At 49.7% G+C, this 27,923-nt stretch overlaps 9 protein-coding genes across 9 annotated transcripts; 5 read left to right on the plus strand and 4 right to left on the minus strand.

Annotated features, from left to right (window-relative positions):
* Positions 1-31: 31 nt before the first annotated feature.
* FPRO_11902 (uncharacterized protein) lies at positions 32-1,920 on the plus strand (the record flags this gene model as incomplete). The annotated part of the gene is made up of 3 exons (XM_031221427.1): positions 32-195; positions 254-449; positions 505-1,920. The coding sequence occupies 3 exons, from the start codon at positions 32-34 to the stop codon at positions 1,918-1,920; spliced, it is 1,776 nt and encodes a 591-aa protein (XP_031086987.1).
* A 201-nt stretch (positions 1,921-2,121) lies between these two features.
* On the minus strand, positions 2,122-5,311 carry FPRO_11903 (uncharacterized protein; the record flags this gene model as incomplete). Its single annotated transcript, XM_031221428.1, has 4 exons — positions 2,122-3,668; positions 3,733-3,817; positions 3,880-5,187; positions 5,237-5,311. The coding sequence occupies 4 exons, from the start codon at positions 5,309-5,311 to the stop codon at positions 2,122-2,124; spliced, it is 3,015 nt and encodes a 1,004-aa protein (XP_031086988.1).
* Positions 5,312-7,639: 2,328 nt separating this feature from the next.
* FPRO_11904 (putative sphingosine-1-phosphate lyase) lies at positions 7,640-11,072 on the plus strand (the record flags this gene model as incomplete). Its single annotated transcript, XM_031221429.1, has 2 exons — positions 7,640-8,164; positions 8,229-11,072. 2 exons carry the CDS (start codon positions 7,640-7,642, stop codon positions 11,070-11,072), a joined length of 3,369 nt encoding a protein of 1,122 aa, XP_031086989.1.
* A 758-nt stretch (positions 11,073-11,830) lies between these two features.
* FPRO_11905 (related to MCH1 Monocarboxylate Permease Homologue, not transporting monocarboxylate) lies at positions 11,831-13,704 on the minus strand (the record flags this gene model as incomplete). The annotated part of the gene is made up of 4 exons (XM_031221430.1): positions 11,831-12,312; positions 12,368-12,501; positions 12,554-13,554; positions 13,615-13,704. The coding sequence occupies 4 exons, from the start codon at positions 13,702-13,704 to the stop codon at positions 11,831-11,833; spliced, it is 1,707 nt and encodes a 568-aa protein (XP_031086990.1).
* An 807-nt stretch (positions 13,705-14,511) lies between these two features.
* Positions 14,512-15,996, plus strand: FPRO_11906 (uncharacterized protein; the record flags this gene model as incomplete). Its single annotated transcript, XM_031221431.1, has 2 exons — positions 14,512-14,562; positions 14,620-15,996. 2 exons carry the CDS (start codon positions 14,512-14,514, stop codon positions 15,994-15,996), a joined length of 1,428 nt encoding a protein of 475 aa, XP_031086991.1.
* A 1,943-nt stretch (positions 15,997-17,939) lies between these two features.
* FPRO_11907 (putative cystathionine beta-lyase) lies at positions 17,940-19,328 on the minus strand (the record flags this gene model as incomplete). Its single annotated transcript, XM_031221432.1, has 2 exons — positions 17,940-18,035; positions 18,084-19,328. The coding sequence occupies 2 exons, from the start codon at positions 19,326-19,328 to the stop codon at positions 17,940-17,942; spliced, it is 1,341 nt and encodes a 446-aa protein (XP_031086992.1).
* A 922-nt stretch (positions 19,329-20,250) lies between these two features.
* On the minus strand, positions 20,251-21,574 carry FPRO_11908 (putative MSP1 AAA ATPase protein; the record flags this gene model as incomplete). Its single annotated transcript, XM_031221433.1, has 4 exons — positions 20,251-20,731; positions 20,779-21,151; positions 21,212-21,482; positions 21,548-21,574. The coding sequence occupies 4 exons, from the start codon at positions 21,572-21,574 to the stop codon at positions 20,251-20,253; spliced, it is 1,152 nt and encodes a 383-aa protein (XP_031086993.1).
* A 647-nt stretch (positions 21,575-22,221) lies between these two features.
* On the plus strand, positions 22,222-23,730 carry FPRO_11909 (uncharacterized protein; the record flags this gene model as incomplete). Its single annotated transcript, XM_031221434.1, has 3 exons — positions 22,222-22,987; positions 23,041-23,460; positions 23,513-23,730. 3 exons carry the CDS (start codon positions 22,222-22,224, stop codon positions 23,728-23,730), a joined length of 1,404 nt encoding a protein of 467 aa, XP_031086994.1.
* An 878-nt stretch (positions 23,731-24,608) lies between these two features.
* On the plus strand, positions 24,609-27,811 carry FPRO_11910 (putative protein MCD4, required for GPI anchor synthesis; the record flags this gene model as incomplete). The annotated part of the gene is made up of 6 exons (XM_031221435.1): positions 24,609-24,789; positions 24,847-26,402; positions 26,448-26,635; positions 26,685-26,820; positions 26,877-26,985; positions 27,036-27,811. 6 exons carry the CDS (start codon positions 24,609-24,611, stop codon positions 27,809-27,811), a joined length of 2,946 nt encoding a protein of 981 aa, XP_031086995.1.
* Between the last annotated feature and the right edge of the window lie 112 nt (positions 27,812-27,923).

A 27,923-nucleotide genomic window follows, 5' to 3' on the forward strand; every position in this document is an offset into this window, starting at 1 on the left:
AATTCAAGCGCATCGCGCTGCGACTACAGACATGGCTCCGTCGCAAGCGCCTTTTCTTTACAGCGCCGTCCACAGCGACTCGCGCTTCCCGGAGCCCAAGTTTGATCCCAAGGCTGTCACAAGAGCAAGCTGGGAACCTCCCAAGCCACGAAAGAAGCCCAATGGACCGCTTGTGTCTTTCAACACGCATCCTGAGTAAGTACTATGGCGTTGCCTCAGCACCGGATCTCAATGCTAACTAACTATTCCTCAGTATGCACCAGGTTCTTACCTATAGGACCAACGAGTATGCTTCTATGAGCCCGCGCAGTAAGCGCTTCATCAAATGGCTCCGTCATGTTCAATCTGGGCTGCGCGTATTGCAGCTAGTATCAGCTCTTGGACTGCTTACGCTGATGATCCTGATTGACAAGGTGCCCAGTCTGGAGGGCTGGGTTATGAGAATTACCGTAAGAGCCTAATCCTCTAACAATGTTCGCAAGCTGTATCTGACTTATGATCTAGCCTGGCGTTGTGATATTACACTGCATCTACGGGATTTATCATCTCTCTCGTAACGCTGCAGGACGATCGCCTGCATCTTCTGCATCCTATCAGCTCTTCTGCGGCGTCACCGATCTTGGTGTCGCTCCTCTCTACGCCTTTGGTGCCCTATCAGTGCGCACCAAGAGCGAAGACTGGATTACCCGCCTCTCGGACCAATCGCTCATGAATACCTTCAAGCCTGTTCTTTTCTACACCTTTGTTGTAGCCGGTGGTCTCCATCTCATCAGCTTAGCGATTGCTGGTTGGCTGGGCTTCATGTTCCGCAAGATCAGCTTGATGCCTCCTGATATGAACCCTCTCGAGAGTCACTTGACTGCTCGACCAATGCACAAGAGGAACAAGTCGTCGGTGATGACCGCTAGCACTATGGACAGTGATGCCCGCCTGTCGACGCCCCGAAGTGCTCGCCGGGAATCTCTCGTGCCTCAAGAAGGTATTCATGATGGCATTGACGCACCACGCGCCATTCCTTTCACTCATACCCGCAACGGATCGAGCACGACAATTGGAACTCGAGACTCCCGTACCAAGCTCCCCCCACCTCCACAGTACCAGAGAGGCCCTGGAAGTCCTCGTCGTGAGCGTCGCGATTCGGCTGCTTCAAGGGCCACCACACGAACTACTGCCACCCGTTCAATTTACCACGATGCCTATAGCGAGATCCCCCTCGACGACCAGGCAGGATCTCGCCCATCTAGCAGCTACAACAGGCATAGCCAACCTCGCCCGGCTAGATTTACCGAGACCTGGATGCCTACCGACTCACTCATCTCCCGAACGAATCAACGAAACCGTGAACTGGAAGCGGCGAAGACAAGTGCTGCGAACCGCGAAAACAAGTCATATGAGGCCTTGGCTCAACGATACGCGCATGACGATTCTGATTCCGAATATGGTGATGAAAACAACCCATCTTACGACCTTGGTGTTAATGGCGATGAGCTTCGCCCTCACCCCCTTCGCCTGAACCCCCCTGCTGCACAGCAAGAACGCAAATCCCCCCCTCGCGCCAAGACCCCATTCTTCCCGTTCAAGAACTCATTAACCGATATCAGCACAAACGCGAGACGTGCCAGTGCGAGCAGGGATATCGCTGATGAGAAGCCAGGATTGGCTCCCGGCAACCGCCAGAGCTCTATTCAACCAGAATCTGAGTTTTATGCGAGATCATACGGAGAACTTCAGAGTGCAACCCCCCCCATTATGATTGGCAGTGATAATCGCAAGGTCTCCACGGGTAATGATTACAATCAGAACACTTCCACGACATATGGACGACGTAATGTTAGTGGTAAGATGGTAGAAGAAGGCCGAGCGGCAGGGAACCGATATTCTTTTCTCGATGGCCGTAATCCCCTCACGGAAAGGAGATGAGAACAGGGGGATATGTGTTTCAGTGTTTGTTGATGATTTTTAAATGCAGGATGCGTCAAAGTTTGAATGTTTGGCAAGGATAAGGTTTGGGGACATGGCAAGATATCCGGATATGTAGTTTATTAGGTAGTTTGGGTGTTTGATAATACAAAAGTCTCAAATCATGAATTTCTCCCACATCCGCACCGCTACTGAACAGTACTATTCGCCATTCAAGTACGCTCGCCAAGATACCGATGGAGCCTGCAAGTTGTCGTCCCTCCACCCCTTCGTATCCCACGAGCCCAATTGACACAGATGTCTCATCGTTGGACGGCCATGCGGGCAGTTCCAAGGCTTGTCCAACTCTGCCATATGCCGCACAAGCGTCTCCATTTGCCCATGCGTCAAAGCCTTCCCAATCATGACACTGCTGCGACATGCCCTTGATGCAAACATCTTCCTCACTTTGGAGGGACGGGGAATATGCTTCGACTCAGATGATTCCTCACCAAGCAATGCTATCAGTTCTTCAAGGTCAGTGATCGAGAAGGTCACCTCACGACTCATGGGGAGCGCCAGGACTTCACACCTTGAGCCCACGGGTTCATCCCCAGTCATGTCGACATGGACCTTGAACCCGTTAGCCTCAATGGCAGGGATATTTTGTAACACAATTTCTTCTTCCAGTGCTGTCAGCTCTAGCCTTTTCGGGTGGACTAGTCGTTGAGACTGTACTGTCTGGATCTCTTGCAATCTCTCAAAGTTATACTTCTCATCTGTTGCGTGTTGGTCAATGATAAACAACTCGTCCTTCTGAGCTACCTCGATGTCTTCCTCCGATTTGGTGCTCGCGGGACGTGTTGCGATGATGAAACCCATGTTAAATTGCCCGGCTATTTTCATTTTTAGAAAATCCTTGCGAGCTATAGTAAGTGACAATTTCTCTTCCGCATTGGCTGCCGCAAGATCTGTCACTTCTTCATTGACAGTCGTACAGTCTTGACTTGGACTGAGGTTATTCTTCCATGATTCCAACACCAGCTTGATGAGACTTTCGTCCGTTCGTAGGTGTTGTAGTAGTTGGGCCGTAGACTCTTTCTTCCGTACAGTAGACTTGAGAGATTGAGTCTTATGATCCATTGTGGCAGGTTCAACCGCAAATGTGAAGGGCGTAATATCAGACAAGTCCCTTGTTTCCGTCTGTTTTTCTAGTCGATCGCTCCCAGCAACCGGAATAGCTGGCTCACTGACAGCTTTCCCATCCTTGTTCGCATTGGATGTGTCGCTGTCGCTGTTTGTATCTGTGCCTTCAGAATCGGAAATTTCATCACCCTTGCCCGCTCTCTCCTTACGAAAAGATATCTCCCTTTCTGTCGCGCCGCTGCCAGCTGCGTATATCTGTGTCAGGCCCCTTCCGAAAGATGGCTTTGGATCGTCAACCTCCATTTCGTCCTCAGAAACAGCCACATTATTGGCATGACCATCAGGGGTACTCGCAGCATCCTGTATGATCTCATCACCAATGACTATCGTAGCGGCCTCAGATCTTGTCTTTTCCCGTGGCGTCTTCGCCGGGCTAGTGTGGGAGCTCTCGACTTGTCCACGCCTCAGTGGTCTCGTAGCAGGAATCTGGGGCTCAGTCTCAAGCAATTCTGATGATTTCCTCTTAATGGGAGAAGAGCCAGTCTTCATAACACTGTTTACTTTCAGTTGCTTGTTGAAATCGCGCACAGGGAGTGGCTTCCCAGCATCATTCTCATCACTGCCTGAAGAGAGTGAGGGACTCCGGATAAAGAGGCTTGGCTCTTCTCGCCTCATGGAAGGACGTACGGATGGTTTTTGATTCTGTGCAAAAGTTGACGCTGTGGCGCTTCGGTCTTTTGGCCGCGACGTTGATCCCCTCTCTACCCATCCACTGATCAGATTTTGACTATTAATCTTTTTCTCTAATGATTTTGACCCGCCAACCCTCCTTACGGCACCAAGTGGCACCTTGTCACTGGCGCTGCCTTCGTAATTGTCTCCATCTGATTCGACTTCAGGCTGGGAATCATCCAGAGGCTTCTGAGAAGTGATCGATAATGGTTTGAAGGACATGTTAGTAGTTGACTGCTTCTCGGTGCGGTTCTTAAAGGGCAAGAGCTGAGAGGTCGGGACTGAGTAATCTTGCGAGTCGAAAAGGGCTGCCAGGGAAGTGCGTAGGTTATCAAGCAGTATGTTTTGATCATGTAACAATATACTCCTCTTGTCTGGACTGACATTGACGTCGTACATGTGGGTATCGAGCTGAATATCCGCTAGAATAAAAGGAGCTTGTGAGTTGTTGTAAGCCTTGTACACCTCGTTAAATGCCTTTGAGAATTGGGGCAAGCCACATGGCCTCCCGTTCACAAAGAACATCTGGCGATCTGGAGTTTGGCGTCCATCACCATGAGAAGGCCGGGAAACATGCCCCACGACACGGACATCCCTAGAGCTTGATTCGTGTTTTTGGTCAATTTGCAAAGTTGGACCGCCTGTGGAATCATGCATTTCCAGAGTCAAATCGAGGGGCACAAGGACCGTCATCGTCTTTGCACCAAAGATATTGATGATGTTTTCTCTTGTGGTCGGATTACCCTTGGTCGAAAATAGGTGAATTCTTTTCCCTTTGCTTGGTTGCTGAGACACGGAGAATTTGAGATTGGTTTGAATACAAGCGTATTGTCCAAGGAGGGCGATGACCTTATTCCACTCTCGCTTTATGTTTCGCTCAAGCTCACGCCGACGAACAGGCAGGTTGTGGAAGAGACGCTCAACTGAAACGGTTGTGCCTTTTGAAGCTGCAACAACTGCAGTTCCTTTGAGGGCCCCTGATGGCTCGAAGCTGAGCTTGGTCCCCTTAGGAGCTTGGCCCTGCTGGCAAGTCGTGATGCTCACAATTGACAAAGCACATAATGAGGCTAATGCTTCACCCCGGAAACCAAATGTCTCTAACGTAGCTATATCCGAGTATGAAGAGAGCTTTGACGTATGGTGCTTGAGAGCTACTGATGGATAGTTGGCAGGGGCGATGCCAGACCCATTGTCAGCCACCTCGACGAGATCAAGTCCTTGGTTTTTGAAACGAACATCTGTGGGAAGGTCAGTCAGAATACTCCATTTATTGCTGCCGATGGATTGTTCGATCGGAACGGTCGGATACCCACCGATGCTTGTTGCCCCAGCATCGACGCTGTTCTCAACCAGTTCCTTCACAACAGAGCAAAGGTCGACTATAACCTGGCCGGACTGGATCTGATGAACCTGGGAAAGTTAGCATAATGATATGGGCGATTGTGAATATGTCATGTACCGTGTGTCCGTCGATCTGTTTTATAGTTGCCATGTGGACCTTTTCATACAGAGGTTCACGCAGGACCTTGCACATGATACCAATAACGCAGCCAAGGGTGATGAGACCTCAATGCGACTATGATTACGGCACTATTTGAAGGTTGTGAGAAGACCGTAGCTTTAACTTCTTTTGCAAATGCGCAGATTTAAAAAAAACAAAAAAAAACAAATTCGAAATCAGACTCAAGTACTCATCTGGTCCGTCTATCTTTCATCATGACGGGAGGTGCCATATGCATGAATACAAATTGGATTATGGATGGAGGACCTACCTAACCGCTCATGGAAAGATAAGGTACTCCCTCATTTATCACATATTCCTATAACGGGTTGCCAATCCCCGTGAATTCATCTAAGGTACCTAGCTACGTAGGTGCGTCACCTAGAATCCTAGATGCACTCGACGAGATGATTTTGCGTCAGACGGAAGCTTCGACCTATGGGATTTCTTTTTCGTCATGTGCCTGCATGGAGAGGGTGACACTGCATATCCAAAATCCCGCTCCTAGACAGCTTCGGACTGGTTCAGAAACCAAGATACGAAATAGAGCCATGAATCTGTAGTACTTATGCTGAGTCTCACGCTATCAGAAGGAAGATAAAGGATTACGATAGGTCATAGGAGACATTCGATTGAGGTCTCCTGGCCTTGGATCTGCCTGCATCAGACAGTCTCACTGGAGCTACGGATTACGTCCTGAGGCTTTCGCTTTCGAGAGCAATGGCTCAAGAAGGAGATAAGAATTGAGTTCCCAACCTTCCGATATTGACAGTCAACTAAAAGTGTTAACTCTGTAGCTCACTAGATATAGGTTGTAGAGCTACAAGTACTGAGTCCACATGGAGAAGGCTTAGCTTAGTAGGTGCCTGGGTACGTTGCCTTGGGTACTAAGAAAAACCCACTCAAGATGCGGCTCTACGAACAAGAACCCACAGGCGCCGATTCTCTGTTCCAGTTTCGATGGGCAAGACATGTCAAGTTTCTTGTTTTCCAACCTTTGTTCTGAGTTCAAGGAAGCTATCACTGGCCAAGACGGAAGACGGGCTCGGTGAGGCACTACTTGCAGCCTAACGCGGGACTAAAGAGGGAGAGGCGTTGGCGGTAGGCTGCGGAGCTAGAGGAGTTTGTGAACTGTCGTGCATTTGGAGTGACGCAGTTGGCTCTTATCTTGAGGGCCAAGCAGCCTCTCAGCGCAAAGGGCGGATGAAGCGTCTGTGACGCTATCCCAGTCCATTTATGAGCATTAATCGAAAGGCTGGTCGAGACATAATGGGGTTTGCCCAGCAGACTCGGTAGTAACCGGCTGTGAACATGATAATTTTAAACGCGAGCAGCCGTATCCGTAGATACACTAGCTTGGCTTCACAAATGATCCTTCAGAAAACGTTTGACGAGCCTGTAATTAAATGGCTGCAGAAAATCCCTGCCACGATGCAGTGAGTGACAGGACGACGAGTTGATTGATGACCAATTCCCTGTCAATTTCCATCCATGGCTTCTTGTTGGGGGTTCTCCCGCTAATGGCACAGATTTCTCCAAATGTGTGGCGCTTAAAAACCAGCCCCCATGGAAGGGGAAAAAAGGGGACACACAACGCTTTAGTGGTTCCGACTCGGCTGATGAGTGGGAGAAGCCATCGACGCATCCAATCCAATTTCCCACCCACATTCATTGGGTTCAGAAGGGACTGGGGAATCGGCATGCGGCATAGTTAGTTAGTACCCGACTCTGTACTTGCTCACTAACCTACCTGCTGGTAGGTAACTTACCCTTATTGTGAACATTCATCTTGCTTTCAATCAAATTGTTCGTTCGCTAACCACTCAAAATTGGCTGCAGCCACTGTCGTTCTCGCTGTTTCTATTTAATTGTATTTGTCGTTGCAAAAGCTTGGACGAATATTCGTTTCGTCGCTACCTCGCACTGGATCCATGTTGGAGAGTCTAGAAAGTGGTCAAACCACCACAACCCCCGGTTGCATCTTGTCGCAAACGGGTCTTCTGCTGTTACGAAATCTCCAATCGCGCCTTCACCGACCCTCACTAAAATAAAACCCCTGCTGGATTTCTCTCGTAGTGCTCTGCCTACCAAACCTGTCCGGCCTACCAAGTCAAGCGAATATTGTAAGCGTCGTTGGCTCGCTCGTCCTTGATCTTTAATCTTAGCTTCCACCTCCAACCTCGACCTCGACCTCAACCTTGACCTCAGCCTTGGCCTGACCACGTTTACCGAAGCCGCCCCAATTAACCTAAAGATCGCCGCGACCCTCCTCGACACTTGGGCAGTAAGCACCTCTCCCTCTATATTCATTTCTGCCTCCTCTCGATTCAGGCTCGCGGCGGGTCTTCACGCGCCTTCTCCATGAAGAGGCGCTCCTCCGGGTCGGCCGACGACGGTGACGAATCCTCCCTCGACTCCGATGTTCCCGACCCCGATCCTAATTCAAAAACGCGCATATCACCCGCGCGAGCTCGAAGACCGAGTAGTCTTAATTGGAAGCCCTCCAACGATCGCAATGGCAGAAACGGCCAGCCTCGCGAAGAGCCTCGCCAAACCACCGCCCTAAAGCCCACCTCTCTTGCAGCACCATCAACCCCCGACATGGCTCTCGCTAGGACACCGACACAGTCTCCGTCGCCGAATCGACGCATACCCCGTCCACGGTTCTCCATCGTTGTTTTGCTCATTTCTGCATTGGGTATCGTCATTCTTATCAGTATCCTAAGGTCTCTTGTGACCAGTCAACTCGATCCAAAGGGTTGCCGGATGTCGTACATGCGCCCATCATATGTGCGCTTCACCGAGTTTGATACGGAGCATACACGCTTTGCAACCAAGTATTCCTTGTATCTATATCGAGAACAAGGCATAGAGCCACCGGACAAGGTACGTCGAAGCGTCTTTCGCCCAACATCTCGTTCGTTTGGTAACTAAACTCGCACGCTGATAGCTTCTGGGCATCCCTGTCTTGTTCATCCCCGGAAACGCAGGCAGCTACAAGCAGGTCCGTCCAATCGCTGCCGAAGCTGCAAATTACTTTCACAATAGCCTTCAGCACGATCATGGGACTCTTGATGCCGGCGTCCGGAGTTTAGATTTCTTTACCGTGGATTTCAACGAGGATATCACAGCATTTCATGGCCAGACGCTTCTCGACCAAGCCGAATACCTTAATGAAGCTGTTCGCTACATACTGTCGCTTTACTCTGACCCCCAACGCGCAACTCGAGGGGGCCACCTCCCTGATCCGACATCAGTTATCGTTTTGGGACACTCTATGGGCGGAGTGGTCGCAAGAGCTATGCTTGTTCAGCCTAATTACCAAACGAATTCGATCAACACCATTATCACAATGTCGGCACCGCATGCTCGGCCCCCTGTCACTTTTGACGGGCAAATAGTTCAAATTTACGATGAGATCAACGATTATTGGCGTCAGGCTTATTCGCAAAAATGGGCAAACAACAACCCTTTGTGGCATGTTACTCTGGTTTCAATCGCCGGCGGTGGGTTAGACACGGTGGTTCCATCAGATTATGCAAGTCTCGAGTCTCTGGTCCCTCCAACACATGGTTTCACTGTCTTCACAACCGGTATACCGACTGTCTGGACAAGTATGGACCACCAGGCTATTCTTTGGTGCGACCAGTTTCGGAAAGTCATCACCAAGACTCTCTATGATATCGTCGATGTTCATCGAGGATCGCAAACTAAGCCGCGAGCTGATCGAATGAAGACTTTCAAAAAGCGATTTCTGACAGGAATGGAGCCAACTATGGAAAAGGACTTGCCACTGAAAGAAGCCACCACTCTTCTGACATTGAGCGACGACTCAAACTCGATTCTTCCAGCAGGACAGCGGCTCGTCCTTAGTCAAATTGGCCAGCAGCCGAAGCCTCGAGCTCATCTGCTTCCCATCCCACCGCAGGGATCTCCCGAGGTCCGACGATTCACTGTTCTTACGGATGCTGCTTTAGACGAAGCTGGTGAAAATGGCAAGTTGGAAGTCTTGTTCTGCAGCGTATTCCCCTTCCAGTCTGGGCAAGCCACATCGCTATATCCATTCCAAATTGATCTCTCAACCGACGATGGTGGTTCGACCAGGCTTGCTTGTAAGAACGCTGCTTCAGACCGGATTCTGCTGCCTGCGTCCACAGCCTCGTCTAGATATCCTTTCTACCTCGACCGAGAGCGAGAAATTGTCCCTTTCTCATACCTTCAATATGATCTCGACCAGCTGCCCGATCACCAATTTGTGGCTATTATAGAGAAGTCTGTTTCAAGCACGCGCAGTTTCTTGATTGCCGAGTTCAGCGATCAGTCTGCGTTTTCGAAGAAAGAAGACACTAGTCTAGCGAAACTACTTTTATCTGGAATCACCGTGGACCTGCCTGCAAACCGGCCTCTGACTACAGAGGTCAACATCGCCTCGTTGCAGTCGGCTCTTCTTGCCTACAAGCTGGAAATCACAAGTCCCCATTGCCAAGCTGAAAAGGCCCTCTTCAGCCCTTTGGTCCGACAATATCTTGATCGGCCATACGAGTCCAAGTATTTTGTCAATGCTCAGTCTGTCGATGTCAGTTTGCATGGCGTGGCTCCCTATCTCCCTCCGTCGCTGGAATCTGGGGCTGAAAAGGGGGTTTCCTTTCAAGTTTGGACAGATCCTTCATGCGGCTCAAATATTCACCTTCAAATCAAGCCTGATTTCTGGGGCAGCCTCGGCAAGCTCTACATGAGGTACCGGACCGTCTTTGCCGCTTTCCCTATGTTAACTGTTGCTCTCGTTTTGCGCAAGCAGTTCCGTGTTTACGACAGCTCAGGAGTTTTCATCTCATTCTCACAGAGTCTGGATTTGTGTCTCCGTCAGTCGATACCGCTACTGCTCGTATCACTGACGCTCTTGTCGATGTCAATGGAAGGGGTTCCAGCTACCTGGTTCGGCAGATGGTGGTTCCAAGCGCCTGCTGCGCCCTTATCCATTGACTTTCATCGCCACGACATTCTTATTGGGACGGACGATCCCTTCTTCTGGTTTCTTGTTCCCCTGATTGGTGTCGTTTGCATTGGTGTTTGTGCCATGGTTCACTACGTGACCAAAGTCTTCACGCACGTCCTTGGCGTCCTTTATTGGGCTCTAACCCTACTCTCCCTCTCAAGCGGAGTTGAAGAGGATGGAGTGGCGAGAACACCTGCATTTGTCCCGTCAACTCCCAAGAGGCGCATGATCACTACAGCCATTCTGCTGTTCCTCGTCTGGACATTCATTCCCTACCAATTTGCCTACCTGGTGGCATGCCTGGTGCAGCTTTTCACGGTGATACGAGCTCTTCGTATCAACGAAAATGCCCCTTCGGATGCAAACTCGAATTACTACCACTATGCACACTCTGTCCTGCTTCTAATGCTGTGGATTCTCCCGATCAACCTACCCATCCTAGCAGTATGGATTCGCAACTTGGCTGTTCATTGGCTCACGCCATTTTCTTCACACCATAATGTTCTTTCAATAATGCCTTTCATCCTTCTTGTGGAGAATCTGACAACAGGCAAGATGGTACCCCAAGTTGGTAGACTTTTTGGTTATGTAACAAGCCTGCTTCTTTTCGCGACAGCGCTCTACGCCGCCATGTATGGGATCTCTCACGCGTATATGCTTCACTACTTGGTGAACATCATTGCTGCTTGGCTAGTCGTGTTGCATTCTACTAAGGACCCCTTCTCCCTAAGCGGACTCGGCGCGATTTTTGAAAGCAGCCCAACGGAGGAACACAAAAAGTCCAAAACTTCTTTATGAAGGACTCGATGACCATGATCATCCTGTGGATCACAATGTCTCGTGTTGCCACGCTTTTGTGCGTATCATCGCGTAGCATTGTACAAGGCACGACCATTCGGCGAACCATACACTTCCTACTTTGTTTTCTGTTCCCACGAATTACTATTCTTCCTGGTTGGTTTGCAGCGCGGGCTTGCCCGGTAATACCTATTTATTTTGCATGGTTCTGGAATCAACGTCTGCTGAGCATCTGCGGATGGACAGCGTTATACGCCTCCTTTCGGCACCAGGCCACGATATGAGCATTGTTTTCGGCGTTTTATGGGTAGATGGCACAATAAAGGGAATGTTGGAAGCGCCTGGCTTCATTTGCAGGTCGTCAGTCACCTTTGCCCATTTTGGCTTTGGTTCTTGTTCAAACGCTGCCATTTTTAGAAATGGCAGGATGGTGGAATAATTCTAATGTCGAGCCTCGTTTTGATGACTGTGAAATAAGGCCTTGGATATGTGAACAAGGCATCATCAATCATGAAACAGTCAACTTTGATTTAATGTAAATCTGCAATGAGACTTTCTCCATGATAACGTTCAAGTTATTGCCTAATTGTGAAATTGAAACGCCAGTCTATCTTCTCGTCTAACGTCCCAACTGCAAACCCAAGCTCAGGAGAGTAATCCTTCATAAACGCCGTTGAAGCTCCAAGTACGATCTAGTGGAATGCTACCGGGATGAGGCAAAAGTCACAAACTTCGACGCATGCCACAGTTGAGCACTCCTAATCCTCTTCATCACCTTTGTCCATTGCTCTTAGATATTTGTTATGCCGGTGACGGATCGCCCAAAGAGTGATACCCGTTCCCGCGCAGCAGGAGATGAGGGTAACCCAGTAAGCAGAGCGATAGCATTCGAGTCCAACTGAGCAGAAACGCTCACCGTCTGGTCCAACAACACTATGCTGGTCATAGATTTTTCCATAAAAGATGTTAAAAATGTTGGACGAAATAACGGGAGCCATGGTCAAGAAGCCCCAGTTCTGGCTTAATCCTCGGACACCAAACATTTCGGCGACGAGAGAAGGGGAAACGCCAAATAGGAATCCATAGGCGAGTCCTGATGGGCCAGAGACCAGCCCGAGGAGTTGTGGGTTCTCAATATTCAATGCGCACACTTGAGCGAAGATGAAGACTGCGCAAGCGACGACAAGACACCAGAGTCTGCTGGCGTGAAGCTTGTTCACCAAAAAGTCAGAACCCACGCCTAAAGCCTATGGTTAGAACTAGGGAAACAAGCCCAGGGTTGTCATGCGACTCACCACTCAATAGTCTACCCAAGAAACTGCAAATAGAGAGAGTCGATACATGCATTTGTTGTCGATGAACGAGAAATTCGTCAGAAACATTTTTGTCGTAGTGTTTCCAAAGAGCCTTGGCGTCGTTACCGATGTTGCTTGAGACATGGTCAGCTGAGCAATCCGAAAAGCGATGGGAGCTAATCATACTTGATGGTCATGAGACCAACACCAGCCAAAATAGCCATGATGACGAAAAGGTGCCAAAAACTGACACTGCGCACGAGAGCAAGACCCCGGATGTCTACATGATGAGATCCACCGCTATTAATATCACTGTTTCCAAGAGGGGGATGTCCGGCTCGAGATATCAAGGGGGACGTCTCGCCGACCTCGAGGTCTTCGGGATTCTCGGGGGCGACCACAAGGCCAAATTCAGGCGCAAATGATATTCCAGGAGAGCCCGTCGGATCTGGGGCGTTGGCGGGGGCGGTTGATGAGGATGCTACAGCGGGTGCGAGGGAGCTCCTAATTGTGCTGGTGCTGGTGCTATTACTACTGGAATTAGTCAACATACCGGGTTCGTCCTCTGCTCGAGACGAGCGGTAGGGCTTTGGTTCATCGGAGGAGCCTGGCCGGAGTTGTTGGGGGTCGGTAGATGGAATACTTGGGGTTTCGTCCGAAGCAGGTACAGCCTCATACTCAGCTTGTTCGTGATGGATCTTGAGGAAGAAGAAGCTGCCAAAAGTAAGGCCAAATGTGCCCCAAGCAAGAAGCTCGAGGAAAGCACTGGGGTCTCCAGGGAAGAAGACTGCGCCTATGAAGGAGAAAAAGAAGGCGCTTAGACCAAAGGCAGCCAGAGGAAAGGCTGTGGCGGTTCCCCGATGGTTGGGCCAGTTGAGAGCAGACGTCTTGACAGCAGCAGCGAATGCCATACAACCACCTAAGCCGGTCATATAAGAGAAGAGACACATCAACATGACTGATCCTGATCCACGATGGTAGGCTTGATGCAGTGGAAAGTAGCCAAAGAGCATAAATATAGCTCCACCAAGGACAGCAGGCCGAGGACCACGATGGTCAACGAATATACCGATGGGCATTCCCAGGGTGTACATTCCCAGGTTGCCAGCCAGGCCGATCAGGTTACTCTCTGTAGACGACAACTTGAGTCGTTCCGCAAATTGCGGAGCCCAAGCTGAGTAGACATACTATAAGTTGCCGTTAGATACCTTACTCAACAATGATACAGCTGCTGAAAAAAGACCAACATTGGTACCGCAAGCCAGGGATAAGATAGTAGCTGCGACGCTGGCAATAATACGGGCCTGAAAGAGGCTTTGTTGCTGGTCTTGATGCATCTTGACGACAAAAAACAAAATGAATAAGGCTAAGTAAATGATAGTCGAGTGACTGAATATGATCTAAGGTAGGTAGTTTGAAGATGAGGGGACGCGCTTCTATGAACTAAAAGTTAACATTTGGCCAGCGAGGATGATGCTGACCCAATTTGCTGGATGATAATGGGGAGGACAGAAAGAGAGAGATAGGAAACTCCTGATGTAAGAAGAGTACCCAACGTAGCACACGTGGCTAATGTAAGTAAGGTACAAAGGAATATTTAGGATATTGATAAGGTCAGGAACAAATGGGTTAGTTAGGGGAGACGAATACTATGGAGCATCTCGTGGCTCGCTCACGTAGTCGGGACGGGAGTGGAGGGAAGTTGATTGATTTAGTAATTGATCAATGATAACAGGGAGTCAGGGACGAACTGTACAACTGAGCGCGGAGAAGATCCCGGGACTAGCCCTTGTGTGTACATACCTAGGAAGGCTATGCATGATACTGGGGCCTGGTGCCGGGGACAGCCACATTCTCGAATGCCAAGCCACAACTCGGAGTACCTACCCCCCTCCGTTCTTCGGCTTTCCCTGACGACATAATCTCACGTGGACGCTCTTTGATTGTAGCCTCATGTATCCTGCCATCTCCAACATCCTCTAGAGGCTCTACCTAGACAGATCAAGCACCGTTCTAAAAGGTGATTCACGCCACCGGTTCTGGTCTCTGTGCTTTGCTTCATCTCTCACGAAACCTTTGTATACCAAAAATCCACCAATCCCGACTTCAACTAGACGTCCACAACCTCGTCGCGCGCCGTCGCAATGGGTGCCCTCTTGTCTTTGCCGCTTCTGGCGGTACCCAGCATTGGTACCGTATGTTACCCATCCTTTCCAATCATCCTCTCCTGCGATCGCTAATAATTTCATCAGATTGCTTCCTTTGCTGCCAGCTGTTGCGGCGCTGCGACCTGCTCTATGGTCTGTAGCGCCTGCGGCAAATGCGGCAATAGTATCGCAACCCGTATCGCATACGCGCTCCTCCTCCTCGTCAACTCGATCATCGCATGGATAATGCTCACGCCTTGGGCCATCAAGAAACTCCAGAAACTTACCCTCGACTACGTTACGATTAATTGTCCGACTGGTGAATGCCATGGCTGGTTCGCGGTTCACCGAATTAATTTTGCGCTTGGTCTCTTCCATCTCATCCTTGCTGGTTTACTATTTGGTGTCGCAACTTCGAAAAACCCCCGTGCTGCTATTCAGAACGGCTACTGGGGCCCCAAGGTTATCGCATGGCTCGCCTTTGTTGTCCTCTCCTTTTTGATTCCTGACAGCTTCTTCTTGTTTTGGGGCAATTACATTGCTTTCGCCGCAGCCATGCTGTTCCTTTTACTCGGACTCATCTTGCTTGTTGACCTAGCTCACAACTGGGCTGAGTATTGCTTGGCTCAGATCGAGGATACTGACTCAAGAGTTTGGCGATTCGTTCTGATTGGCTCTACTCTCGGCATGTATATCGGATCGCTTGCCATGACTATTGTGCAGTACATATTCTTTGCTCGCGGTTCATGCTCTATGAACCAGGCTGTGATCACCATCAATCTGATTCTATGGCTCGGAATCTCGGTCATTTCCGTCAACCCTACTGTTCAAGAGTTCAATCCCAAGGCGGGACTTGCTCAAGCTGCTATGGTTGCCGTCTACTGCACATACTTGACTATGTCAGCTGTGTCAATGGAGCCGAACAACGAGTGCAACCCTCTTATTCAGGGACAGGGAACACGAGCAACCTCTATCGTTATTGGTGCAATTGTCACTCTACTCACTATTGCTTACACTACCACACGAGCCGCAACCCAGAGTCTCGGACTTGGCAACTCGAATGGAATACAGTTGCCCGACGACGATGAGCACGGACTTGTGACCCAACAGCCCAGTGCTCGTCGGGAAATGCGAGCTGAGGCTTTGCGTCGAGCTGTCGAAGAAGGCAGCCTCCCAGCTGACGCCCTGCTGTCCGATGACGAAAGTGATGCTGGGGACGCCCCTGCAGGAGATGACGAGCGAAACAGGACCCAGTACAGTTACTCAGTGTTCCACATCATCTTCTTCTTGGCCACTGCCTGGGTGGCTACTCTACTCACCATGAACTTTGACGAATCTACCAAGGATGGTGACTTTGCGACCGTTGGCCGTACCTACGCTGCGAGCTGGGTCAAGATTGTTAGTGCCTGGGTTTGCTACGGCATGTATACGTGGACTTTGGTGGCGCCTGTTGTCCTTCCCGACCGTTTTGACTTTTCTTGAGCTGTGATATGCATTTGGTGGAGTTTTGAGGCGAGCACGCTTGTATATATTTAGCTTGGCAGACTGTGTTTAAGTTTGTTGTTTCTTATATGAATAAAGAATCATTGTACCCAGGGTTCAATATGAGTCGTGAGCATGTTTAGGAGCATAACACTCCGCATGGTGCCTACTCAGCTGATGGTCAAAATGCACGTATTCCTTCACCGGTGAGCCACGTAGGAGCGGACCCTAGACATCTCAATGCATGTCTCGGGGACCAACCTGCAAGTGACAGATGCAATGAGACATAGTAGACAAGGAAACAGGACTTGACTCAAATCAGGAGTGAACTACGGGGATTAGATATCAAAAGGGCTGTTACTTCATCTGATTACATTCACCTCCAGAGTCGTGTAACACTGGACAAGGGGGCAGGAGAGTTTGACGAGCAGAATTAAGCGTGCCCCGGCACGTGGATGAGTCTAGTTCAATGATAAAGAATATTTAGAAGTTTGGCCTGTATGGCTATCGAGGCGATTTTGGTGTTGTGCTGCACCAGAAGAGGCGCCAGGGGATAGTCAGAGCAATACTCTATTATGTGGCATACCTCACAGTGCTATGATGAGGCTATCGCAAGATTGAAAGCATGAGACGGGGAGTTCTGGGCCTCTTTTTTAAGCCTATATATATTGTCCTGCTGGAAAATGATGTTTGGTGTTACATTGCTAGCTTAACAGGCATTTCGATCCTAGTTGGTGCAGTTGAAAGTGTTTTGATATCTCTTCACTCTTCACTCTTTTCTCATTCACCCTCAGAAATTACACCAAGGCTATTATCAACTCCAGACTCTGACCGGCAAGTACTCCGTGCGACCGCCGTCGCCTGTACCACCCCTATGTCTATACGGCTTTGGTTCGAATTCCGCGGGGCACATTTCGTTACACCAACGTGACCAGGCCCGTGACGAGGTGCGTGATGCGCGTCGAATATGAGATGTGATGGAATATCCTTCTCCTGAGGATGCGCCGTCATACCCCAAGCAGCATGAGTGCGATCTTCAGGTCTGAGGTCTCGCGTAGCTTCGCCAACCAAATGCGGGCGGCTTGATGAGATATCGATGCCGAGACTATCATGATGACGGTGATGAACTGAGAGGCTGGTGGTAAGGACGTGCTGGAAGTAGCTGAGATCGAAGCTCAGCATGACCAGCCCGTGGGGATATCGCTTGCCGAAGTATAATATACGCCTGAGTGTATGCTCGAGAATCTGGGGGACGACATTGTGTCGGACCCCTGAACTAGCAATACCCTTTGCCAAAACTAAAACCCACCACTAGCAACAGCAATAGGAGGAACTCGATGCCACATAAATTCGAGATAAGTGGGAGAGAAGCGACAAGGTCGGGTCCTTTTCTTCACGTTCAAAGACTTGCACTGACCGTGTATACCAGCGCGCTTAAAAGAGATGGACTAGTCATATCGACCCAGGACAATCATCCAAAGCCTGGGGAGAAAGTCAAAAGAGGCAGCCATATGCTCGCGTCCTGGATCGACGAGACAAGTCGAGAACGCTTGAGCATCAACGAGATTCTGATACAACAGACCGGTATGTTTGGATCATGAATCTTTCGTATTTCTGGATCTGTCTCAAACCTATTGCAGGTTCCCAAAACAAATAAATCTAACTCCATTGTTCATCCCTTCCAACGCCAGCTCGAGATGATAATACAGGCCTTCTTTTCCTTTACTTTTTATTGATATGAATGCCGGTGAGGCGGTATACGGCGGTGAACTTCCCTTTGCCACCACCCCGTCATTGGCCGAGAACCATGACAAGTCCGGTAGAGAAATGGTAATCAACAGACTATCGACTTCGCTTGCAAAAAATCAAAATGTTCCTTGAGGCTCAATTGCATTGGCCTTGCCTGTTCTTTCGCGGCCCTTCTTTTGCGATGCTTTCGTAGCTCATTGGATGACAAGGGGCGTTTCTCCGAGTTCCTTGGCTGCACCAGCAGCGTGGAAACCATCCAAAGTCACGGTCACAGCACCAGCCTGAACCAGCTGTATAGTCTGTTAGCTTTGCCCAATATGGCAATGATCGTTACTTACAGCGCGAGAGAGATCCTCAATCAGATCATTCGGGTCCTCGATACCAACGCACAGTCTGATAATATCTTCAGGCATTTGTCGTTCCGCTCGAGTCTTGGCGTCGATGCTGGCATGGCTCATCTGGCAGGGCATGCTGATCAAACTGTTGACACAGCCGAAACTGACGCTGATGGCCCAGAGACGGGCAGCCTCAACAATACGCTCAGAAACGGCCGGATCACCAGTCTCAAACGAGAGCACCGCGCCAGCACCGCGAGCCATAGACCAATGCAGATCGTATTGAGGGTGGGATTTGAGTCCAGGGTATCGAACACGGAAGCCACGGGACTCGAGAAACTCTGCAATGGCTTGAGCGTTGGCTTGCTGTTTCTCCATTCGAATAGCCAAGGTTTTGACACCTCGCATGAGCAGGAAAGAGTCATTTGGTGATAGACCACAGCCCGTGGAGTTAATAACAAAGAATAGCTTGTCTCCGATCTGAGTGTCGTTCATGGCAATAACACCAGCCATAATGTCGTGGTGACCAGACAGGTACTTGGTTCCAGACTCGTACACAATATCGCAACCCACATCAAGAGGGTTGAACAGCATGGGAGAAAGCATGGTGTTATCAACAACAACGAGCGCCTTGGGGTTGACTTCATGTGCCAAGCGAGCGATAGATGGAATATCCACAACCTTGATCAAAGGATTGGTGGGAGTCTCTAGCAAAACCATGGCGGTCTTCTCCGAGAGGCGTGCCCGCACGCTATCAACGGTTGTTGTGTCGACATGGTGAACAATGATGCCTTGGTTGGCAGCTAGGTAAGTAAGCAGACGGTGGCTGCCACCGTAAAGATCATCGCCAGTGATAACCTCATCGCCAGGTCGGAGTAGACGAGTAATGACATCGAGAGCACCCATTCCCGAGCTGATAGCCAGCGCTCGCTGAGCATTCATAATCTTTGCGAGGTGTCGCTCGAGATGGGTTCTGGTGGGGTTTCCAGAGCGGGTGTAGTCATATTCTTGCTGGCCACCGCTGGCTGATGCCTGCTTGAAAGTGGCAGACTGATAGATGGGAACGCTGGAGGCTCCATATTGGTCCTTGCTATCTGTGTATACAAGTTCTGTGGCGAGGGCATAGCGTTTGCGACCATTGCGAGGGCTTGACGGAGCGGGAGATGGAGGGAGATCATGTCCCTCGTTGTCAATTCGCTTGAGAGGGTTGGCTGACTTGCCAGAGTCAGTGGGCGAAGGGGCAGACATTCTCGATAAATTTAGTCGCAGCGTATGTGTCGAAGTCGAGTTGAATGAAGGTGATGGCGGGGAGAATGGTTCTAGGTACGTTGGAGGAGGGGCGGGCGCTAGAGAGAAATCGCAACGGAGTCTATGCGACAAGAGCGAAACTCAAATACAATTGAAGAATGATTGAAGTGAGAGGGATTGAAGAGTTTCTAGAGGGGAGAGGTCAAGACTTGCCGAGTCAGAGCTTGGAAGAGAAGGATCGCTCGGGAGTCGGGGAGTCATTCCCGCTGTCGGCGGTCTGGGCTGGAGAAGATGGTCTACAAACTCAAAACTCATTATCTGCACTGGATGAACTATGTAATGTGAGTGCTGCGCTCTGTACAAGGGCAACTACGGCGCCAATTACAGGGGATCTTGCACCATCTTTCAGGAGGCCCTAGGGCCCTATAGTTCTGCTTGAATCCACTGTGACGGGTCCCGCCCACCGCTATTCTTCTGGGTCATCCGACCGATCAACGGAGGGCGATTGATGCTGAGATACCTGCCGAATGCCGGCTGCCGGTACTCAGGACAAGGTATATTGCTATCGGACCCCAGAAACCTATAGTGGGGTATGGCAAATGACGTGATCAGACACTATCATGGCCCATTGCGTGCTGTGCGTTCCTAATTAGTGAAACGCACTGTACGGGAACCCCGGAGGACGGAACCGAGCCCCGACTTGAGCACCGTGATCGTATCTTCAGTCCTGGCGGATATTTTCAGTTTGTGGGGGAAAGGAGGACAGTGCGAGTGGTATGGTATAGTCGATTGCAAGCCTGAAGCAGACTTCGTGATGCTGCTGATTGGACAATGACTGGTGAGGTGATGGCCAGGGTTGAGTGTTTCTATTCAACATTATCGGCTGTTGCTGGCCTGAATCGTTTGCTAGGTAATCATCATGCTAGTCCTGTTCCTCCGCAATCAGTTCCTCAACACCGCTCGACCGTCGCTTTGGTTGCAATTTGATCTGTCCTCCTTCGCGGCCGAGGAAATCATCTGATCTAATGCCACGGAATTGCCTGGGATCCACGGACGACATCGCGTGCCCACTCTCACGATGCTGCCGCATGTATTCTCGTACGGGCACCATTGCTGCATCTCGGCAGGCCTCCTTGATGTCACTGCCAGAGAGCCCAGCAGTAATTCTTGCAACGTAATCGAGGTTGAAATGCTCAGGATCAGTCTTGGTATCTTGCAATATGAGCTGTAAAATTCGACGTCGCTGCTCTGTTCCTGGTAGCGTGACAGGAAACTTCTTTGGCATACGACGAAGGATGGCCTCGTCAATATCATTGATACGGTTGGTCGCACCAAGGACCATGATTCGAGCAGGCATCCCTGAAGAATTCGAGGATGTCAAACCATCCCAAAGAGTCATGAACCTAAGTTTTGTTAGTGTCAATTAGTTAAATGTGATTGTTGTAATTACTCGGCCTTGACCATGCCACTGGCCTCATGCTCACCACTTCTACGAGTACCGAGGACAGCGTCGATTTCGTCAATAAAAATGATAGCAGGCTGCATCTTTCGGGCCAAGGAGAAAACGGCGCGGACAATCTTGTTCGAGTCTCCATACCATTTCTCTGTTAAAGTCGAGATATGCAAGTTGATGAAAGAAGCACCACTCTCATGAGCAACAGCCTTAGCGAGCATTGTCTTTCCACAACCCGGAGGACCGTATAGAAGAACACCAGAGGGAGCAGAGAGTAGAGGTGCGGCGTGAGAGTAAAGGTGAGGCATCGTCAAAGGGTATATGATCGACTCTTTCAGTTCTTCGATAATCGTATCCAGACCGCCGATGTCTGCGATTGTTAGCGAATTGCGGGGAAAGGTATAAGGCCTCAACCTGCAAGCTCACTCACCGTCAAACCCAACAGAGATGTCCTCAGGAGGGACCATTTCAAGTGCAACCAGGTTCTCGTATTCATTCAAGACCAGGTCCTCCGGTCGTGGCCCCGTTCTCGAATCGCTGTCATCTCCATAATCCAGTCCGTCTTTCTTGTGTCGATTTAGCCGCTCAAGATGCGCTTTAGCTTGACGTCTGGCTTGTTCGTGTTTTTCTTTATCAGGGTCGGCAATGTTGCTCAGGATAGGGTTGAGGAAATTTCGAGCCACATAGAGGCCAGCCGTCATCTAACAGACTTCTGTGAGCACGATGCCCTCGCATTCGACAGCGAATTTAGAAATATTGCACTTACCATGCCCGCAAAGAGCAATATGTCCATGGCGACATCGCCAAGCTTACGTCGTTCCCCCATGCCGAGGACCCAGCGCAGCCAAGGGGCTGACTCGGATGGCATGAGATGACCAGGAGAGCAGGTGGCAAGAGGGCGATGACTGCCACGCGATAATGAAGTCGCAATTGGGGGTAGATGCTCCAGTTCAACAAAAAAAAAATCGCCTTTGCCGGCGTCACCTGGAAAGGCGTTGAAAGGTCTAAAGGTCGAAGGCTGAAATTCGGTGTTTGAAGAATAGTTAAAATGGAAGATCAATCAATATGCGCGTTTCGGCAGGAACCTAATGCGCTGGCACATGCCCGTCCGACATCCCGTTGTTAGCGGTAAGTGGCGGCTAGCGCCAGTGAAAGCACGGACCATAGATCCATGGATGTCTCTAAGCCCATTTGTTTACATGGATGGTACCCCAATGAGATCCAAACATTCAACATTGATCTGGATTTGTCCCCTCCGGCAATACTATCCCCGCCCATCACACGCAATAATTATCATTGATATCCATGCCATTGTAGTCGCGCATTCTTCGATTTTAACCCTTCAGCTGTCCCTATTCCTCGGATATTTTTATTTTGCAACTGCTTCTCTTGCGCGTGCTTGTGCGAAACATTTATCCGCGATCACCGACACAAGTAACCATGCCACCACGCGCGCGCGCAAAGCCTGCAACAGGCCTTGCTGGACTCGTGGCTTCAGATTCAGAACCCGATCTAGACATGTTTGATCAATCTGAGCTTCAAGCAGTTGTACGCACCATGAGTACAACAAAGAAGCCCCGCGGTCGACCACCAGGAACGGCCAGCAAGGTAATCAAAACAGCACCTCGAACGACGCGTCGAAACAGCGCCGATAAGCTCGCCTATGTACCTGAAGTAATTGCGCAACCCGCTGCCACGAGCAAAATCAGTGATGGTTCCACGAAAAGAGGCCGCAAGACCAAACAACTCGCCCCAGATGAAACGGTCACATTTGAAGATATTGGAGTTCCTCCAAGTATTCCTGCGACTGAGACGAAAAGGGGGTTGCGCGGGCGCCCAAAGAAACTGAACGGCGAGTCCTCAATACTTGCTCCTGAAAGTGCTGTTAAGCGACGTGGTCGACCCCCGCGACAACCAACCGCACCCATTGAAGAGATTCCGGAGACACAAGCAGAAGACGTTATGGAACTTGACGCCGTACCGGAAGAAGACGAAGATCGCAACTCTGTTACAGGAACGGCTGAGCCCTTGGAGTCATGGTCTAGCTATGGTACCAGTGACACCGCATTACGGAGAAGGCTGGGGGAACTCACCAAGAAGTACGAGGCTCTCGAGATGCGCCATCGGGATCTTCGTGAGGTTGGCGTTCGAGAAGCCGAGCGGAATTTCGATCGACTTAAGAAACAAGCTGAAGAGCGAACCGCGGGTAAGTCTTATCCAAGAACTCATCTGCGCCGCACATTGTACTGACTTCCACAGCCGCTACGCAGCTTATATCTGAGCTTAAGGTCGAGCTTGCTGCACAGACTGCCCTGGCGAAGGAGGGTGAAGAGCTTCGAAAGCAACTGGAAGCTAGCGAGGTCAAGGCCGAGAATCTGGAGGGCAACATTGAGACCCTGAACAATTCTTTATCCGAAGCCGAGGCAGAAATCAAAACTCTTTCAAATAAATTGGCCGCTGTGAGATCGGGAAATGCCAACACCAGAGTTCCAGGAAGCGCTATCAAAGCCTCGGGGCCAGCCAATCGCACAGCACAGGCAGAGGCTGCACACGCTGCACAAGCCATTGCACAAGCGAAGGAAAACCTATACGCAGATATGACAGGTTTGATCATGCGTGGTGTAAAGCAAGAAGAAATCGGAGACACCTTCGATTGCATACAAACTGGGCGCAATGGGAGTAAGTTTAATGGTCGATGGTCTCGCTCCATATGTATACTGACTGCAGCCAGCCCTTCATTTCAAACTCACAGTTGACAACGACGATACTTCAGACAACATCGAGGATGTGCAATTCACATATCAACCACTGCTAGACGCTGGACGTGACATGGAGCTGATGGAAATGCTTCCAGACTATCTCACAGAGGAAATTGTCTTCCCCAGGTCTCAAGCGCCCAAGTTCTACTTGAGGGTCAGCAAATCTTTGGCAGAGGACCTGTCCAGATAGTAGAATATGTTAGTTTTCGTTGTTGCGGTAGGATATGCCTGTTGTTAGTGATACCCAAGACTTATTCCAGCGTTATGTGTGTACGAGCAAGCACTCGATGAAGATAGATTAGTAACGATTCTAGATAGAGGGTCCGGTTACCTTAGATACCATATGGGCGTCAATGAGAACCTTGTTGGTAAACAGTTTCTCGACACCGTTCGTTTATCAAGGTTGCAAACTTCCAATATCCGTCAAGGTGCGTGAGGTAGGCCATGGACTAGTGATCATAGAATGGCTAACATTTCCAGGACCATTTCTCTCACGATCGCTTGTGCCTATTAACCTTTTGGGTTTCCCGCCCTCTGGCTGATCTGATTTGATACCAGCCCCGGGCTCGATTTTACATCGACGGGACGGGAGGCTTGGATCCAATGAGACTTTCATGCAGCCAACCACGTGTAAAAGCTGAAGGACCATCCAGGCCCAAGCCAGCGGGGTTGTAGCACAGGGCCACTAGCGTATTTCCCCTGCAGATGGGGTCCTGCACTAATTTGCCGGATAGACGCGTCCCTCGTCAGCGTCATTCCAATTCTTGCCACGGTTTTATATCTGGTCTTGACCTCCACCTGCAACTCAACTCAATGGAGACTGTCTCTTATTACTTCTTTGTTTGACGAGATCAAGGAGGGTTTGCTCACTGCCTCTTGTTTCTCTTGATATTTGTTGCTTCTATTTTTCTTGTCTTCTCATTCAAGGCACTTTCAACTTATGTGGCACCATTAGATTTTGATATAGCATCGTCTTCCACCCCCTGACTTACACCGAACAACCCATCGTCGATCATTCGAACTGTCTATACTTGCAACTACGCGCCGGAGCATATCAGTTACGTCGCCATGGCTGGTTTCAGCCGCATTGGCTTCATGGCCATTGCGGTCGCTTTCCATTTGGTCTATATCTTTTCCATCTTCGACATTTACTTTGTCAGCCCGATTGTCTCAGGCATGCGATTGTTCAATGTTGAGCGCACGGATGATTCTCCAAAGGCTCCTGCAGATCGCCTTGTACTCTTTGTCGGTAAGTTGGATTAGAATGCGTGATTTGGCCAGTGCGACTAAGTTGCTGTACGTCTAGGCGACGGTTTGCGAGCCGACAAAGCATTTCAAGCCCACCCCGAACCATACCCCGAATCCGATGAAGACCTCGTCCCTCGTCCGCTAGCTCCTTACCTTCGCTCCCGAGTGCTTGAGCATGGTACTTTTGGCGTATCGCATACTCGTGTGCCAACGGAATCCCGACCCGGCCATGTGGCCCTCATTGCCGGCTTGTACGAGGATGTATCTGCCGTTGCGACAGGATGGAAAATGAACCCGGTTAATTTCGATAGTGTTTTCAATCGCAGTCGACATACCTGGAGTTGGGGAAGTCCCGATATTCTGCCAATGTTCCAACATGGTGCTGTCCCAGGAAGGGTGGATGCATTTGCATATGGAGCTGAGCTTGAGGATTTTTCCAAAGACGCTACGGAGCTTGATTACTGGGTGTTCGACCATGTCAAGGACTTCTTCGCCGCAGCAGCGACGAACGAGACCCTCAATACCGCTCTTCGCGAGGACAAGGTGGTTTTCTTCCTCCATCTGCTCGGCCTGGATACTACTGGACACTCTTACCGGCCTTACTCCAAAGAGTACCTGCACAATATAAAAGTAGTTGATCAAGGTGTGAAGGAGATGGTAGAGCTCATCGAAGGCTTTTATGCCGATGACCGGACTGCGTTCGTCTTCACAGCCGATCACGGCATGACAGACTGGGGTAGTCATGGCGATGGACACCCTAATAATACCAGAACTCCTCTCATATCATGGGGTTCCGGAGTTGCCACTCCCGAGTTGCATCCGGACAATATTGCCCCTGGCCATGATGAGTACTCTTCAGACTGGAATCTGGACCATGTTCGAAGACATGATGTTGCTCAGGCTGATGTCGCAACGTTGATGTCGTATCTTATCGGCGCTGAGTTTCCAGCGAACGGCGTGGGGCAACTTCCTTTGAACTTCCTATCTGCGAACATAAAAGAAAAGGCACAAGCTTCCCTGGTCAATGCTCAGGTAATTCTTGAGCAATACCGTATAAAGGAAGAGAGCAAGAGAAACGTGGAGCTCCGCTACCAGGCTTACGGACCTCTGAGCAATGAGAACCTTGGCCCTGAGCAGCGCATTGCTCACATTCGCTCTTTGGTTGACGCTGGTCAATTCGAGGAGGCTATTGAAGAATCAGACGCTCTGATGGAAATTGGGCTTCAGGGACTTCGCTACCTGCAGACTTATGACTGGTTGTTCCTACGTGCTTTGATCACCGTTGGCTATTTAGGATGGATGACCTATGCGACCACCACCGTCCTTTCCTTATATGTGGTTCAGGAGAGCATTCCCCCTCAACGCACATTGCTTGGATCGGCGTTTTTTTCCTCAGTACTTGTCGCTCTTTACTCATCCTTCGTCGTCTCTGAATCCCCACCTGCGTACTATCTGTATGCATTTTTCCCTGTTTTGTTTTGGGAAGAGGTGTATGCTAGAAGAGCCAGCGTTACCAAAGGTTTCAAGAATCTGTTTGGTAATGTCAAGTCTGGTGGTGCGGTTGCAGCGTTGATTTTCAATGTTGTCCTCTATTTTGGTATCATTCAATCTCTGGTAAGCTCTATCCATGTTACTTGGCCTTTTACTTACTAGTCCTAGGCCATTGGATACATTCATCGTGAGGTCCTGACCGGGCTTTTTGTCTTGGGTGCTTTCTGGCCAATGACGCTGGGTGTCTCATTCTTGAAGTCCCATGGATTCTTGACCCTCTTGTGGTTCCTTTCTTGCTTGGCTATGAGTACTTTCACCCTTCTACCCGCGATGAAGGTCGAAAATGTATCCCTAATGTAAGCTTTATCTTCAATCCAGGAATTGTTACAGACACTAATTAGAAAGTTTGATTGGCGGTGGATTGATGACTGTCATCGGTCTCGCATACTTGGTTCTCGAAGATTTTATTCTCTCGGATTTCACCGCTTTCAAAAGCAAATCAAAGCGTCTCCATACAAGTCGAACACTCCTTGGTACTCAAGTAAGTTTGACTTTTGATGGAGCATATCAGAATTGCACCGCTCATACAGTTTTCAGATTGGCCTTATCGTACTTGCAATACTCGTCACACACTCCAGTGCCACTTCACTGCAAGCCAAGCTCGGTCTCCCAAGGGGCAACCAAGTAGTCGGTTGGGTCGTCTTGGGTGAGTCAATCAGATTTGATACATGGTCATATGTAACTAACATTTATCAGTCGTGTCGCTCCTCATGCCCTTGGCATATCGGCTACAGCCTAACAGCCACTACATGCATCGCCTTGCAATCATCTTCCTAACCTGCGCACCTACGTTCATCATCTTGACAATTTCATACGAAGGCCTATTCTATGTGGCCTTCAGTGTCACTCTATTGGCTTGGGTGCGCCTCGAGTACGCGGTACATGCATTCTCAAAGGGCAAGGCTCAGAACGAGGCAGCTGTCGCTGAGCAGCAGAAACGCGAATTGGGTACATTCCGGCCATTGACCCTCTCAGATGCTCGGATAGCACTGTTCTTCATGGTTCTACTACAGTCAGCCTTCTTCAGTACCGGTAATATCGCTTCCATCTCATCGTTTAGCTTGGAAAGTGTATCGAGGCTCATCCCGGTGTTTGATCCTTTCTCGCAGGGTGCTTTGCTGATTCTCAAGATCATTATTCCATTTTTCCTGATATCAGCGAACTTGGGAGTTCTGAACAAGAGATTAGGTGTTGCACCATCTGCGCTCTTCATGGTCGTCCTCACAGTCAGCGACGTTTTGACACTCTACTTTTTCTGGGTTGTCAAAGATGAGGGCTCATGGCTGGAAATTGGTTCAACGATCACACATTTTGCAATCGCCAGTTTCTTGTGTGTGTTTGTCGCGGCACTCGAGCTGGTGAGTGCGGCATTCATCGCTGGCATTCAAGTCGAACATGAACAACCGGCTGCCGCCAATGGCGTCAAGCCTGAGACAAACGGCAAGGTTACGTCAAAGACACTTGCACGGTAGCCATGGGCAGTAAATGTTTCCTGCAAAGGAAAATTCGTTCAATGTACAATGATGATCTCTTGGCAGTTTACATAGTAAAGTCACCAACAATATCCTCAGGGAGCAAGAAAAC

The sequence above is a fragment of the Fusarium proliferatum genome (assembly GCF_900067095.1).
Source record: "Fusarium proliferatum ET1 genome assembly, contig: FPRO_scaffold010, whole genome shotgun sequence".
Taxonomy (NCBI): Eukaryota; Fungi; Ascomycota; class Sordariomycetes; order Hypocreales; family Nectriaceae; genus Fusarium; species Fusarium proliferatum.